Source organism: Drosophila subpulchrella, chromosome 3L, assembly GCF_014743375.2.
Source record: "Drosophila subpulchrella strain 33 F10 #4 breed RU33 chromosome 3L, RU_Dsub_v1.1 Primary Assembly, whole genome shotgun sequence".
Lineage (NCBI taxonomy): Eukaryota > Metazoa > Arthropoda > Insecta > Diptera > Drosophilidae > Drosophila > Drosophila subpulchrella.
Genome location: NC_050612.1, coordinates 23859040 through 23875598, shown reverse-complemented (window position 1 = coordinate 23875598; position 16559 = coordinate 23859040). Strand labels below are relative to the sequence as shown.

Genomic DNA, 16559 nt, shown 5'->3' with positions numbered 1-16559 from the left:
TTTCTTCTAATTTGGGCAAGTCAAGTATAAGAAATGGGCTTTTACCCTGTTGAGATTTCTTCACGACTCGGTATCTTAAATTTCGTTTTGGCTGTATCTATATATCTATAAATAAACGATTCCTTATTAAGGATATAATTTGCTTTCCGCTTTCTTTAAATAAAATGTCATTCAATACTCATTAACAAATTAATTCATTTTTTGCATACTCACTTTCCATTTTAATTTCGGCTTATCAAGCATACGCAAAGCATTTTTACATCATTAACATTTAAACCTTTATTTGAATGATGTGGTGAATCGAATTCTTAATTGTCCAGTGAATCCTCACACTTAAGGCACATTCCATATATGTACAGAAAATAATAAAGAGAAACCTTTTCAATATGAAATCAATTTTGGTTTAATCAACTTATCAGAAACTTATACGGGCAAAACCCAAAAAAATAAAATTAAACATAAATGACTTTGGGATTTGTCAGCCAATAGTCAGTCGAACCAATCAAAATACTGGGACACGGATTAGGTTTATGCTTATGGCTACACTTGGGCGGTAAATACAAATAACACTTACAAATGATTACATGTCTAAGTTTGGTGTGCTTGCGCGTACGCTTAAATTAGGTTTACAACAGCTTAAGACTAGGTTTTGGGACACAAATGGTACAGGTAATTAACACTAAAATGGATCGCTTGTCCTGGCATCCTTGATGCTTCCATGCTGCAGAGTGTCTTCGATATGGCTTCACTTATAGTTGGGGCCTCAGTTGAGCTTTCCTAGAAGGGTTGTGGGATACTCTCAGGCTTCAGTGATGCCGCGCATGCGCTCTTTTTGGTTTCTGCATAGTTGGCCAGTCCAATCTCGCCAGCGAGGGCAAGCTGTTATCAGCATTATTGTTGGCAATGGTGCTCTGCAACGAAGATGTTGCCGCTTGGAGGGTAAAATCCGATGGCAGCATTATTGGCTGCACGGTGCTGTAACTAACCATCGGCGGTGAGAGGGGCGCATAGCTAAGACGGCCCATGAGGTTGTTGTTATTATTGGTGGGTAGATTCGGGTTGGGTCCAGGCAGCGGGGACTGGGGCGGCGCCACGTTCAGGTTGAGTCCCGGACTTCTAAAAAGATAAGTTAGATTAGTTTTCATACATACATAATGGTCCTAAAGTGAGTGAGTGATTATATATTAGTTTAAAGTGAGTTTGAAAAAGTTGTGTTTTTGTGACCCCTGATAAAATCACCTTCTATTTCAAATAAAAATACTTTTCTTGATCCGCAAATCTGTTAAATTGATAATCTTTAGAAAACAAAAATTGTATTACTTATTGGCATCTAAATTTATAATTGTAATTATCTAATAAATTAAAAGTGCGCCTTACCGTAACTATTAAAAAACAATCATTCGCATTTAAAAATGTTGAAAAGTGACCATTTTCCCAATTCTCAAGTGAATTAATTAGCTATATTAAAGTTAAATAAGTTGAACTACTTCTATTGGATACTCTAATATTTGCTCTAAATTAGGTGAACCAAAATCATGTGCTTTCACTTAGGTACCCAGACCTTGAGGCCTCTATTTCTTGGCTGAATCGCCCTGTCTTAGCTTAACTTTCATATTGACGGTCACTAGGGGCATCTTAGAGCTTAAAGGGGCGAGAGAATGAGGATTATGGCAAGGCTTCTATGTACAGCAAATCTTTCGAGAGATAAACCTATACGAATCTCACCTCTGCTGGGTTATTGTGAAGACCGACTTGCTCACAATCCGCTTGCCCGTATGCCAAATGCGTCCAATGTATTTGATTCGCTGGATGGCAATGATCGCCAGGGCCACAGTCCTAAAAAAAAAAGAAACCATTAAAATCCATATCTACATTCCCACCGAATTCAACTACTTACTTGAACTTCTTTTTAATATTTCGTTGGGTAGGCTGGGCACCTCGCAGGTTCTGCAGTGCCAACTGCTCACTGGCCTGGTAGCCCTCCAAAGTGAGCTTCAGATACCTCTTCTGGTAGACCAGCGCCTTGCGATGCGACTCCACCCGCAAGTAGCGACCGATCAGCTGCCGGCAGCGCTCCTCCAGTTCAGTGACATTGGTGTTGCCGGCGCCACCCAACTCCTCGCACTTCTTTTGCAGGGCAATTCGCTCGCCCACCAAAAACTGAACGGTTTCGGCCATCTGCCGGTTCTCCTGGGTATTCTCCGCCAGCAGCGTGTTGATCTCCTTCATCTTCTGCAGAAACTGGGCCGGCACATTGTCATCGGTGCTGTGGGCCAATCGATCATTGGCCTGCGCCAAGGCTTCAGCTAGCTTAGCTTCCCTCTGACCGGAGCGACTCACATCGAAGCGGAGCTGGGTGACCTTCTGTTCGAGGCAATCCCTAGCTGCCTCTGCGCTTAACAGTTTGGACTTAAGTTCATGGATCTCGGCCTGGAGTTTCACGTTCTCCTGGTGCTGGCGGGTGCGTGTGTTGGCCCTACGCGTCTCCGCCTCCTGGAGAGTGACTAGCCTGGCCTCCAAGCTCTCAATCTCGCCGGCTTGCAGGGTGAGGCGTTCGTTAAAGTGCTCTAACTCCGATTCAGCTGAGTCCTTGTCGCGGGCTAACTTCTCCATCTCCTGTTTGAGACGTTCGCAGTAGGCTACTCGCTCCTGCAGCTCCTTTTCATACCGCTGACGTTCCCGCTCACTGCTCCGCTGAGCATCCGCTGATCTCTCCCGTTCCCGCTCATTCTGAGCAGCCAACAGTTTGATTTCACTGCGCAGACGATCTCCGAGTTCAGATTCGAAATCAGCTCGTGGGGATTTCCTGGGTGAGTCGCCCGGTGACTTAAGCAGCAGAGAACTATTCCTTCGACTCTCCGCTCGCTGCAGGGAAGTCAATTGGGTTTGGAGACGCTCGCAGCGTTCCCGTTCCTGATCCAACTGCTTGTGGAGCTCGTCCTCTGCATCCAGAGCAGTCTCCAGGCGTTTCCTCATAGCCTCTATGATGATTACATCCTGCTCTTGAATGTCCTGTGAGTGCTGCTTCTCACCCAGAAGCTCCTTGCTCATTGCCTCGCATTGCTCACGTTCCACTGCCAACTGAGCGCGAAGGGCTTCCAATTGATTGAGCAGTTCCCGCTCGCCGGTGAAGTTCTCGTCGTCGGTTCCATTGCCCGTTCCTGGCAGAGTTTCCACCTCCGTTTGCACTCCCTTCTGCTGCTTTTTGTCCAGATTGTTCTCCTCCTCGCTTTCGATGGCTTTAAGGATATTGGAATCCAGCTGGGCGGAGTAGTTTAGTTCCTTTTCCACCTGCTGGGCAATCTCGTCCACCGAATACTGCTTCGAGCTGTTCTCACTGTTCTTCAAGCGCTCCAATTCTCGCTCTAAGTTTAGAACCTGCAGCTCCAGATCCCCAGTACGCCTTAAGGCAGCTTGTAGCTGATCAGCCTTAATCTTGACTTCGCTGTTGAGGATTTCCGACTCCCGCTTACGAGCAGCTGCTGCATCTTCGCACTGTTCATGGGCAGCACTAACGCAATTCAGTTCCTTGCGGAGATTCTCTCGATCGCTAGCTGCCTGGGCAGCTGTCTCCAGGATCTTGGACTCCAGGGACTCAATACGTAGCCTATACTTGACTTCATTCTCTTCATGGCTTTGCAGACTTTGGGCCTGACGACTTAGCTTCTCCTTCTCCTGCTGCAATTCCTTTTGCAGATCCTGTAACTTGATATCCAATTCACTCTGCTGTCGCTGCTTTTCCGTTTCCAAATTGGAGAGCTTCAGTCGCAATTGCTGGACTTCAGGAGGAGTCATGGGTCTTGGCATTTCCGGTGTGCGCATCAGCAAACTAGAGGTCTTCACCTTGGAATCCTCTGTAAGGTTGGAGAAGTTGATCTGCCTGGGCACCAGGCCAGGTGTGAGGCCATCGCTGCTCTGGGCAGTGACTCCCAGGGCCTGGAAGTAGTGAGGATGCTCAAAGGTGTTGACCGGATACGGGGCCATGAAACCGCTCAGGTCGTCGGTGCGCTTGTGCGTTAAATTGGCCACCGCCTCTTTGGAGGTTTCCTATAACCATGTAAAAAATATTAAAAGTGGTTATATAGGGATAAATACAAAATCAGCCACTTAGACAAGGGGTAAAACCTTATATCCTTATTAAAAGTGGCCGGCACTCACCATTGTCTGGTGCAGGAAGACGCCCGCACCATCGCTCATCTGGAGGGGAGCGTTGATACTTCGCATTGCTGCTCGACGATCCACATCCGGCTCGGGGAACTCGGTAATCGATCCGATATCGCTGAGCGTACGAGCACTCAACTTGCCACCGCTACCTTCCTGCTTGCCTGCTGCTCCTGCTGGGGATGAGATGAGGCTGCCATCCTGATGGGCAGCCAGCAGTTCCTTCTCCTTGGCTTCCAGTTGATCGCGAAGGTGATCAATCTCATCGTTCTTGTCCGCCAGCATGGTCTCCATTAGATCCGGAACGGCCAGACGGTTGATCATCTCCGTGCGTATCTTATCCTTTAGTTTGGCAATCTCTGCTCCCCTCTGCTGCACTTCGGCCTGCAGTTTATCCACCAGACTGCGATCTGGTTGAGTGCGCACCGTGACTTCCGCCTCCAGTCGCATTATCTCCTCCTTGCTGCGCTGCAGCTGCTGCCGCAGGGTGGCCATCTGTTTGTCCCGCGCAGTCAGTTGCTCGCTGAGATTCTGGACTTCACCCTGGAGTTCATGGACTCGGGTATTCAAATCGGAGGTGCCGGCACGATGCAGTTGCTCCGCCCGCTGGCGCTGCTCCTCCAGGCGATTTTGGAGTGTCGATATCCGCTGGGTCTGCTCATCCATTCGGCCCTGCAGGGAGTCCCGTTCATGTTGCAGCTCCTATTCAAAAATTAGATAGTTGATAAATAAAATGATAATATTTCGCTTAATAATGATGGAAAAAAATATATTTTATATAGAGATCATCACTTTTTTTCTTTGTTGTGAGATTCTACTTGATCAAGTGGTTATTTCTGGTTGTCAGTTTGTTTTTCCTGATGATCGTGGGTGAGTCAATGGCCGACCATTTGACCGTTGGCTTCATCTGCATTTAACCCTTTCCAACTTCAATTAAAGTGAATATATGTATCTTATCTCTCTGCACCGTGGTTGTTATTAGAGAAAATTGAAAACAATAAAAGTGATTTTTTTTAATAAAGCTTGAAGCGGAAAGTGTTATAAATATATTTCGCAACTTTCTTATCAAACCTTAAACAAATTTGCTTTTATTTGAATGACAAGTTTCATTTGTTTAATGAATCATAATAGCAGAAAATTATCTCATTTTGAAAATTTTGGTTAAACAAAATAAAGAATATAAGAAATTCAACTCGTCTTATTAATATTACATTTTGTGTTTAGGTTAAATTTTATTGAATTTTAAAAAGTGTTGTTAAAATAAATTTTATGCAGATTGAATGTCAATAGATACGCACTTTAAAATGCATCTGGCTAGTTAGAAATTCCCCCACTGTTCTCGGTATCTTTGCCTTTGTACTTGCATCTCTTTGCTGTTGTTTACTCGGTTTGATCCATTTATATTCATGCGGGTATGAATGCAGCTTCGCCAGCAATCTGCAGCCCCTTTTCAGCCATTCAATCTCCCCTTTTTACAAACAACTCAGCGGGATGCGTGCCATAGCATAAAGATATTTATGGAGGCATTACCGCATATTAGTGCATCAATTGGGCCTCAGTGTGAGAATGCATATTGTAAACAAGCTGGGTTTGTGTTTTCCTTTTTTTTTGTTATGGCAAAAGATTCCGGAGTGACAAAAAGTGGGTAATGGAAATGTGGCAGGTGCCGAAGGCGCCAAACGATTTGTTTTACATTCGATTTTTTAAGTGGAATAAAAAAGAGGGCGGGGCACAGAATATGCATCTATTTTTGAAGTGGAACAAACCGGGCATTTGAAAAAAGGAACAGGGAGCGATATATTTATGTGACAGCGTGTGCCAAATTCCCAAAACTTTTTGCCATAAATCACATATCTCAACCAGAACAATCGCACTCAATGTCCACAATGAATACATGAAAAAACATTGTGACAACTGGCGGCACAACAAATTAAATTATATATTTATTTATATTATGATTGCCTTTAGCGGAATTCATCAAAATAAATAAACATTCGCTGTGGCACATCAATTGTGGCACTCAGAAACCTTGATCGGATATTAAAAGCTCCAACTGAAAAACTCACTCGCAGCGGAATCTTTGGACCCTGAAACATTTCAGTAACTTCCGCAACTTGCAACCGAAATATTAGATTAATTATAACAAAATATTTATAAATATTTCTGGCTAATATTCAGTTTTTGATCCAAAATTATTTATATATATGCGAACATTTCTCCCGATTCAACCGTTTACAGTGCCATTCTGAAGGCAACTAAGAGATGCTTTCGATCGAGAAAACTAAGAGGGTATATCATACGAAAGTTCTTCTGCATGTTCAGTTGCGTGAGTGTGGAAAAACAAGAGAGAAAGCATCTAAATATACTTTGCAACCAACCGTTGAATTTCAAATTTTAACGATTTAGCAAAGACGCGTGCATATGCTATTCGAGTTCGAAAGTGGTGGGTGCACGGGATGATTCGCGCCTAAGCAGGTACACGAACCAGTTCAAACTGAGCGTTGCAAGTACGTTAAAATAAAAAAAAATAAATAAAATTAAACTTTTCTAAAAAGAAGAGGTACAATTTTAGCCGGAAAACAGATTGTAAAGTAAGCCTGGTTGAAATGTTTCATACTATCAATATTACTAAAACAGTCGGAACATACAAAACTTCAACTTCAATTATATATTTCAGCTAACAAAAATTTTGGTAAGTCTCTTTTTCATTTTCTAATAGTTTTTTAGTCATTTAACTTTATCAGCTCTCAAAAAGTACTGGACGCTGCCGTCAAGATGAATCCGCAGTTCGAGACTATTGCAAAGACTTTCGTTGATCAATATTATAGTGCATATGATAATGAAATTAATCATAAGAACTTGCCCACGTTCTATAGCGATACCGATTCGCTAATGACATTGGACGGAACACAGATAAAGGGTGCGACGAAGATTCTAGAAAAATTAAACAGCCTGAGCATTCCGAGGATCGAACGGCAGATAGCTTCTGTGGATTCACAGCCCACCCTTGATGGCTCAGTGCTGATCCATGTGATTGGATCTATGAAATGGGAAGGTATTATTCCCATCAACTTCTCACAAGTGTTTCTCCTGAAGACCTCTGGAACTCAATATTATATTGGTCACGACATTTTTCGAATTATGCCAAACAAAGAGTAATGCATTTTAAATTTATCTGTTTAGCATATATTGTATTAAAAAAAGTTCAGACTGGCTCCCAAAATAACAGAACGTCATTGTTGGTTTTTAGGGTGATCTAAAAAAATGTGGACGTATTTTCATTCAATCCGAAAGCCTACATTTTTGATCTTTGTAAGATTTTATTTAGGTTTCCCCGATGTACTCACCACGCAGCCGGCTCGCAATTGATGGACCTGCATCTCCAGGTCGCGAATCCGCTTGATGGCCGCCTCCTCCACGCGAGTGTGCCGGTCCAGCTTCTCGGTAACCCGCTGGACACCTTCCACGGTGAGTGATGTATGCGAGGGTGAACCCGCTGCCGTGGGCTCCTTACTGCCATGAATGGAAACATCTTCGGTGACACTCAAGCTGCCCGAATTGGAGACCGTGTTGGAGTTGTGCAGGGATTCCAGGATCTTGGTCTTCTGATCCAACGTAGTCTCAATATCTCGTAGCTTCTCCGCCACCTGACTCAAAACCGAGCCCTGTTCGGCGGATGGTCTTCCCTGCTGCAGCTTCTCCTCCAGCAATCGGATACGCGATTGATAGCCCTCTCCAATGTCTGTCTTCAAGCTGTGCACTTCCTGCTGCAGGGCATCATTGTCCCTCATCTGCAAGCTGACATATTCCTCCAATTGCTTGGCCTTCTCGCCCAGAACTTGTTCGTTGAGAGCCTTGGTTTGGACTTGGGTCTCCAGTTCCGAGATGATCTCGCGCAGCACAAAGATCTTGTCAATCGAGGCCTTCAGCTCCACCTCGAATTTATCCCGCTTGGCATTCGACTCGCTGAGCTGATGATTAACCTCTCTAAACTGTCCCTCCAGCTGTGCATACTGTATAAAAATATAAAATATATTAGTAGGGTTCTTAAAAAATGAGTATGCATTTATGGAGCAATGTGATGAAAAGTGTGCGGGTGCGGATCTCCGGATTAGTGACAAACTTACATGCTTTCGCTTCGCTAACTTCAACTATTTTTTTGAGAGTGCACGCAGTGGTAAAAGGAAACAGGTGCAAATATAGGATTTTAATTTTAATTGCGGTTTGGTTTATTGGGTGCATGCAAAGAGTTACAAATATATTATTTAGTTTGATTAACACAAATAACATTGAGGGTTTTGGGGAGAACAAAATAGATATAATTATTAAATAAAGGATAAAAACATAAGGATGAGATATGTATTACTAAGACCTTTGACCAAAAAATCTTGCAGTTAAATACAAAATAATAAAAATGTTTTTTAATTAGGCATATATTAAATAAATAAAGAATACAACTTACAAAGTTCTCATTTATGCATACATTAATTTAAATGATAATATAAATTAATTCTCAGCACTATTTGGAAACAATTGAAGGCTTATAAATCACATTTAATATTTTGAAATAATCCAAACCAGAACAAAGAAATCGATCTTAATTTTCAACTTATTAATTATTCACAGCATGTTGTAACAACACCCCATAGATCATTTTAAAACAAAGTGCATATATGAGGGCGACATTGAAATAATTCCCAACCCCCTAGAGATCTTCAACTTGAGGTGGACTGGCTAAATGGAATCGTATTGAAAGACTCCGCCTCGCACACTCTTAAGTGGCTATATCTTGGGGTCTATAAATATGTCGGCAACATGCTTACAAAAGCTTTGGCATATATAGGTATACATGTATAGATGCTGCCCTTGACTCCGTTGAATAAACCCCCACGGGGATTTACAATTGAATTATGCCGAACAGGTGCCCCATGCGAATTGGTAAACTCTTCGAGGAAATTACTTCAATGGCTTCCAGAATTTTGTGTTAATATTTGGTAAAAGTGCAGAATTGTGTCAGTTAATAAAAAGGAAGGCCACATGCTGGGTATACTTAAATATGTATATGCCTATAACCAAACTTATAACCAAAACTAAAGCTATGGAAAAATAATATAACCAAATTATAGAAATAATACAAATAGAGAGATATGAAGAGATAGAGGAAAAGACTTTGTAAACCCAGGCAAGAACGCAAAACGAAAGTCAAACCAAGACCAAAATCAAGATCAAGATCAAGATCCCAGAGATCATAGATCAAAGATAGGAACCGTGGACGGGACTCACCTCCTCGGAGGCATTGGCATAGGAGCTGTGCTCCTTCTCTTTGTCGCGCAACTGAGCCTTCAGCCGCTCGATTTCGCGCTGGAATTCGTCGCGCTCTTGTTCGCGCTCAGCGGCCTGATCCTCCAGGAATCGCCTGGTATCCTTCAGCTGCTTGTCAGCGGTATCGATCTGTGTTTGTGTGTGTGTTTGTGGTTATAGGTCAAAGGAGAGGGTATCGAAAGGATGGTAATTTCATAAATAACCTGGCTTACAGACTACTCGAATTTATTTGGGTCATGCGTTTAGCACTCAAATTAAAAAAGGTGGGGGATAACTCAAAAGGGAAAGATGATCTGTTGAGAGATCGTTGTTGAACTCACCTGGGACTGCAGATCCTCGCGATCCTTCTTGCCACACTCCACCACTTTGTCGCCCTCGCGGCAAAAGTCTTCGATCATTTGCAGCAAGGTGACCGTGGAATTCGCCTGATCCCTTGAAGGTGGCTCCTTCACAGGAGACGATGAGAGCAAATGACGCGCCCGCTCCTGGAGAGCAAGAAAACTGGCCGATGATTGATCCAATCCCTGTTCCTGCAGGCTCTTCATGGGCCCCAGGCCATAGCCCTCATTGTAGTCCGTGTGGTTAAGGGAATTCAGCTGGGAAAGCTGATCCCTGAGGGCCTGCAGCTCCTGCCCCAATTCTGCATTGCGATCGATGGTGTGACTCAATTGCTGTTGTAAATTCTGACGATCCGCCTCCGATTTAATCAGGCGATTCTTAAGCTGCACCAGCTGGAAGGATAGCTCCGAGGCATTGCCTGCATGCTGCTGAAGATCTGGTGGCAGCGAGGTATGTGTTTTTCCCGCCTCCGGATTGCTGTTCTTCCGCTGACTGGCCACGCCCATTTGCTGATCATTCAGTGAGTTTGTGCGCAGGAATTTGGTCAGGACTTGCTGCTGCACCGCCGCTGTGGTCTTCAGACCATCCTCCGCCTCGCAGCAGAGCTCATGCTCCTGCTTTTCCGGCTCGTCCAGGTGCTCCGAGGACTCATCGTGTGGTCGCTGTTTATTCAAATCCTCTGACAAATGCAACAGATAGGAGGCTTCCGACTTCAAGCGCTCCAGGCAATCATTCAAATCGAAATCCTCACTTGGCTCTTCGTTGCTCTTGCTGTCGATGAACTGCACCAAACTGGGATCCTCCACAACTTCCAGCAGACTGTGCACATCCGGCACTCGGAGCATTTGCTTTGTGTTGTTCAGGGAGCCGCTGAGGGTCACTTCCAGATCGTCACCCGCATCCTGGCTGCGACTGTGGAACAGCAGGCGTTGCACTTCCTCGGAGAGGGTGTTATTCAGATCCTCCTCACAGTTGGCCACACACTTGGCCAGCCGGCAGATCACGCTGCGGAAACTCTTGGACAGCTCCCTCAATCCATCCCGTTCGCAGATCGCCTGCTCCAGGTCACGGGTCGCATCGAAGGTCAGGTGACGCTTGTTTTTCCGATTCAGCTGCTTTTCGTATTCCAGTTTCATGCGCGACATCTGCGGGGAGTACATAAATTGAGGTTATTATGTATTACATTTATTTTAAAAAGTAATTCTATTTTTTAGAGGCAAAAACATAATTTTAATGTTATTCCTAACAATTAAGTACCAAGTTTTTACCAAGTTTTTAATACCATTGGGTAATAAATACAATCCATACATTTTGGATAACGAATACAATCTTTATCCAATGGGTACTGAATACAATCTCTATCCATTGGATACTCACCTCGTCGGCATGTTTAATATTCAGCTGAGTGATCTCCAGTTGACTCTTGGCCGTAAACTTCTCGCGCAGCAAGATCAGCTCCTTGGGCCAATGCTGATCATCCACAGTATTCTCCGACAACAAATTCTGAAAATGCAAATTGTTTACATGGATTAAAAACTTTTGTTTATGGACAATGTGTGAAAAGCTGTTGCAACATTCGGCTGCATATTGCATGGAAAATTCGGAGACAGATCAAGCTTTCGAAAGAAACTTTTTCCCGCCTTTCACCAGAGTATAAATATTTATGGTTTCGAGTCAAAATATTTACATGATATAGATGGGAAATGATGTGGATCATCCAAAGTCGGAGATACATCCGAGTGTGTCGAGTCCCTTGAGGGTAGCAAAGATGGAAACAGAGCCAGATACATAAATCTTAATAAAAATCTTCCCCACCCAAACGGAGAAAAAAAGAGGAGAAAAAGGGAGTGGATGGAGTTGGGGTTTATTTTTGGAAGAGACTACACACCCTCACTCATGGAATAAACATAAAGCCGCATTAAATACAATTAAATATAGCTTACAGATGACGATTTAAAAGCAATCATCACCAAGTTGCCTTATCTCTGTGGTTTTGCTCTACCTCTCCCAATCGTTCTCTCGATGTCTTACTAAAAGGTCGCGATCCCGGCAGATTGTGAGTTTTCTTTGTTTTCAATATTTTCCAATATTTACTTGTGGCTTTTGCGTAGGCAAACAGTGCGGTAAAGATTTTTTTAATCTTGATTAAATTGGAAAAATAAAATAAAAGCATTGGGACATTAAATTTGTAAGTGATCTTAAGGTTTTTCCCTAAGTATTTCAAGTATTCAAATATTTTGACAAAAAAATTTATACTTCGATTTAAACGAACTCGGATTTAAATAGAACTGTTTCCAAATTAAAGAAATAATATTTTTAGAAATCATAAGTAAGATTGGGGGGTCTTAAAGTCCCGAAACGCAGTTTAAAATACTTCCTGGATTCATCCCCTTGTTTATTTGGAAATAACACGTATTGCCAGAGCCAAAGCTTTTCCCGCAAATCATTGTGTGAGTAAAATTTGAATTTTATTTTCGTCACTTGCAATTCTACTTTTCATGTGCACTCAACATATAGTATATATAGGAATACGTGTATTTCGTGCAATGCTACAATATATTTTTAGGTCTTTGCATAACAAGACGCGGCAATAAATCTCCAAACGAGCTGCGAAATCTTTCGGCTAATCCAAAATAGAAAGCAGACTGTTTTATAGAGTACAACTTCATTCCTATTGGTTCATGTTGAGTAGCAAGGCCAGCAGGCTATAGGCTTGATTCATGGTCTAAAAAATAAAGAAGTCTTATAAAAAGGAATCTCTGGATAAACCTTTACAACCTTGGTAAAAAGAGGCAAACCAACATGAAAAAAGCCACCGGCTTTTAAGGTCATGGGACGATTTAAGTAGACCATAAACATAAGGATGAGTCGACGAATTCGAGGATTCATATCCGGCCAATCAGAATTATACATACAATCGGTCAACATATTTGCAGAATCGATGACGGCATTACCATAAATGCTGGGTAGCATAATTTGCATGATCATAGCTAATAAATACTGGATCATCGCAGCAAATCCCGGCAAATCCTGGGTGACGGGTCTCTATATAAGAATTACCACAGTTATAACTAGAAAAAAATTCACACCTTCATACTGACCATCTGCATACTATATATGGTGAAGCAAATTATCAAGGAACTGACCAGAATTTGGGTGAAAGTGCTCTTCGAAATAAAGTTCTCAATGTCCAAGGACTGTAGTTTAAGTCGGTGATGCACATGCACCAATTCCAGGAACTTTTCTTTTAGTTTTTTATCATCATGCCGAAGGCTACTCAATCGCTGACCCAACATTCGCAAACAGAGCGATAGATGCAACATCATATACCAATTAATACCATCCATGGTAATATTGCAAATGCAGACAACCGGAATGGTTATGGCCTCATAGATAAATGGATACCAAAACAGATTCGGCTGATGCCAGTTGAAGGGTGTCCACATCCAAAAGGGCAAACGATTGGGGATATCGAACAGAGGTTGGATCACAATTAAAGGAATAACACCACCACTACATAAACCATAGAAAATGAAGACGCGTCTGTATCTTCGATGCTCGAATTTCCACATATCCACTTCCTGTTTGCTTCTTAACTCAAAAAGATCCGAGGTGCTCCATTCGCTTAAAATCTTTTGGGCCACATGGGCATATTTCCAGTTATTCAGCATTTTAGCCCCCAAAGCAGTTGTGGTCAAGCAGATCAAAAGCACATCGGCTGTATGTTCTATATCCCTGCTCATCATGGCCTCCACCCACAAAAGCACCATAAAGAGCAAGGTAAAGGGAATGTGCAGCAGATATCCCCGCCAGTTAGTCCAATCCGGCCTAGAAATCGATCCTCGCTTTGGCCAAAGACGCCACCATTCCAGAATTCCTGTCAAGTGTCGCACTGGTCGAATTCGGTCGTAGTCCATGTTGCAGGTCCAAACTGTGATTAATATAATCCCTTTTGGAAATTGCTTTATATAGGGCTAAGCTAATTGATTTCCTTGATTGCTTAATTTTAGGGGCGGTTCTAGTTCTTCGACTTTTCAATTAAAATTCACTTAGCCAAGCCAGTTGGTTGGTTTTACATGTATCTTTACTGGTTTCTAGAGGTGACGTTGGGAAACCTTTCAATATTGCATATTAAATTTAGATCTATCTAGTATTGAGGGTGATATTTCTCGAACTTTTTTATTTTTCTAAAGAAAGTACCTTTTTGAAAGGTAAGTGTATGCGACAATTTTAATAAAATGGTCATAAATTAAAATTCTATCCAGAATCTGAATTTTTTAAACCTTAAGAATGCTAAATCCCAAAGCTGACTGTTTAGGACTATAAAAACTGGCTAGATTACAAATAATATTCAACAAATGCTATCCAATTAACAATCATCGAAATCAAACCTATTCCAAGTAGCGATCTATAATCTTTATTTAGAGACCCTCAATCAATTCCTGAGTTTTAGGATAGAACCCAAAGTGAAAATCGATACTAGGACTCTCGACAAGCGTTTTCTTGGGGCCCGGGAAGTTGACTAAATATAACCCAAATAAAGATTCCAAGAGAAGCCGAAAATTTTGCGCCTTGAACAAAAATAAACTCCTCATGGACCGATTGCTACTGGAAATGGGAATTCTTCGGTTTTAATTTCCTTTTTTTTGGGGAGAAAGGGCAACGACTTTTCAAGTCAATTGGGAGAAAGACAAGTCTTTGACAAAGTGCAGACTGTTTGTTTACTTAGTCTGTGTGTTTTTTGGGAGTTTTTTGAGTGATGGACTCTTAAAAAATTTAGTTTGTTTAGTCATTTCCTTTTGCTTACTTTTGAAGTTCCTTTTATAGATCCGTAGTTTCCTTTCATCAATATCTCAACACACCAAAAACCGTTAGATTTGAAACTACGAACGAACACAAATTTCCAATTAATGGACACAATAAAACCACTTAATTTAGTTGTTTGTATGTATAATTATTTTCCACTTTTTGGCAATGATTTGCCTATTTTGCTTTTCACAAGAACCACTTGAAGATCGCGAAGATCTGTAGAATCTATAGCTAGAATGCTCTCACACACTCAGATAGTGAGATTGTATTTTATTTGGATGAATGAATTATCTGGTACACATAGACGTACGCACGGATTGAAGTAACGGGAAAGACTGAACGCCACCCAAAACAGGCAGCCCATTATAAATGAAAATCGGCGGAGAGAGTGCCAGAGATCGGGAGAGAAAGAAAGAAAGAATCAAGCAGTTCGCTGCACTGCTTGCTTCTTCTCTCTTTCTGTGCGTGTTGGAATTATTTCAAATCTATAGTACGAGCGTTAATTTTGAATAGTTAAGTAAACAGAACCATTTTTTCGTTTTTGGTGGTGTTTCTGCTCCACTTTGCATTGCCTGAGATCGGGAGAAATCCGTAGAGATCGCAGCAAGCAGTTCGCTGCACTGCTTGCTTTCCCTCTCTATTTCCGTGCGTGTTGGAATTAATTCAAATTTATGAGCGTTAATTTTGAAAAGTTAGGTAGACAGAACTACTCTTTCGAGTGTGGGGGTGTTACTGCTCCACTTTTCCCCTTTCAATAATCCCCATCTGAGCCACACTTCCTGCTTTGACTTCATGAGCTCTATATCATGACTTCATTAGATCGGTGTGAAGTAAATAAAATATTATGCTTTGACAACAGGACGAGCACATGTTTGTCTTTCAACGAGAATTTGGCGCGCTCTTTTCTTGTCTTGTTTATATATGTGTATATATCTTTGCATTGTCATATAGCCCACAGAATGTCTGCGAAATTTGCTGTTGGCAAACAGAACGATCGGCATAAAGACCCCACATGATACATATAAAAAACTATTTTCTGACAGCATAAGTGGGGCGGGAAATTTTTGGTGAACAGTTGTAGGGTTTTGTAGCAGAATGATTTGAGTTCAGTATTTGAATAATGCGTAAAAAATACAGTAGATATTAGTTGAATAAGATCTTCTACATATGATATTAAAAAAATGCAGTTGGAAACTTGAAAATATTTGGTGTCTAACAATATACATTAAATTTTAACTCTTGTTATAATTAATTCATCATTTTTATAATATGTATTTTTATAATATGCTAATACTCGCTTTGGATCATTTAATTGGATTCATGGAAACGGATCTTTATTTTTACTCCCTTCATTAAGCAACCTACTATCCCTATTCTACCTTTTAGTTGAAAAAACCTTTGTGATCTTTTCACAGAATATATTTTCCCCATCGATATGACCTTTAATCAATATTCACTGTCAACACAATGGCATATCCAGCAGTCTTTGACCTTCGATGGATTTATTTTGGTGTCGTACAGAAGAACAACAAAAAGTGTCTCGGTAAGGCGCCATCAGAGGGGAGGTCTTCTCTATTTATCCCATCCCTCAGATGACACGTGGTCACCATATTTGGTGCGGTTGTGAGGAACGATGCGGCTGCTGGAAAGGATTGAGGCATCTGTCAACGACTCGAGGGGATCATTGACTGGCGCGTATAAATAGAGGCATGCCCAGGTATCAAAGTGCACACTGATTTAATGCTACATAATTCGAAGTGAGTTGAAAGTTCTTTTGGCACACGTTTGTGGCAGCATGATTTTCATGTTGCTCTGTTTTTAGCCCCTTTTATTTTTCCTCTTGCTTTCATTTGCGAATTTGGCTGCTTGACAAATTTCGCACGTTTTTTTCATGTGAGCTTCGTGCAGCGCGTTTAAAAATAATTTAT

General features: G+C 41.8%; 3 protein-coding genes across 14 annotated transcripts in view; 1 reads left to right on the top strand and 2 right to left on the bottom strand.

Annotated features, from left to right (window-relative positions):
* Positions 1-253: 253 nt before the first annotated feature.
* LOC119553159 (pericentrin) overlaps positions 254-16559 on the bottom strand; it is a 29762-nt gene continuing 13456 nt past the window's right edge. For 4 of the 11 annotated variants that reach the window (XM_037863392.1, XM_037863382.1, XM_037863388.1 and 1 more), the window contains 9 exons: positions 11200-11325; positions 9804-10967; positions 9445-9612; positions 8289-8312; positions 7509-8174; positions 4159-4863; positions 1898-4047; positions 1726-1836; positions 254-1116 (listed from right to left, as the gene is read on the bottom strand). In XM_037863392.1, coding sequence (XP_037719320.1) covers positions 807-1116; positions 1726-1836; positions 1898-4047; positions 4159-4863; positions 7509-8174; positions 8289-8312; positions 9445-9612; positions 9804-10967; positions 11200-11325 — 5424 coding nt within the window. In that variant the 3' untranslated portion in view covers positions 254-806. Of the gene's footprint in view, positions 1117-1725; positions 1837-1897; positions 4048-4158; positions 4864-7508; positions 8175-8288; positions 8313-9444; positions 9613-9803; positions 10968-11199; positions 11326-14629; positions 14941-16559 lie in introns of those variants that run through there. The other 7 variants (XM_037863385.1, XM_037863389.1, XM_037863386.1 and 4 more) reach the window with 4 other exon arrangements.
* LOC119553163 (probable nuclear transport factor 2) lies at positions 6757-7369 on the top strand. Of its 2 annotated transcripts, none has more exons than XM_037863397.1 (2): positions 6757-6853; positions 6906-7366. In XM_037863397.1, exon 2 carries the CDS (start codon positions 6937-6939, stop codon positions 7318-7320), a length of 384 nt encoding a protein of 127 aa, XP_037719325.1. In that variant the 5' UTR covers positions 6757-6853; positions 6906-6936; the 3' UTR covers positions 7321-7366. The 2 variants fall into 2 exon arrangements, with proteins under 2 accessions (XP_037719325.1, XP_037719326.1); XM_037863398.1 differs by having other exon boundaries at positions 6804-6853; positions 6917-7369.
* Positions 12310-13740, bottom strand: LOC119553162 (putative odorant receptor 71a). The gene is made up of 3 exons (XM_037863396.1): positions 12924-13740; positions 12601-12867; positions 12310-12547 (listed from the first exon to the last, which is right to left on the bottom strand). The coding sequence occupies exons 1-3, from the start codon at positions 13737-13739 to the stop codon at positions 12494-12496; spliced, it is 1137 nt and encodes a 378-aa protein (XP_037719324.1). The 5' UTR covers position 13740; the 3' UTR covers positions 12310-12493.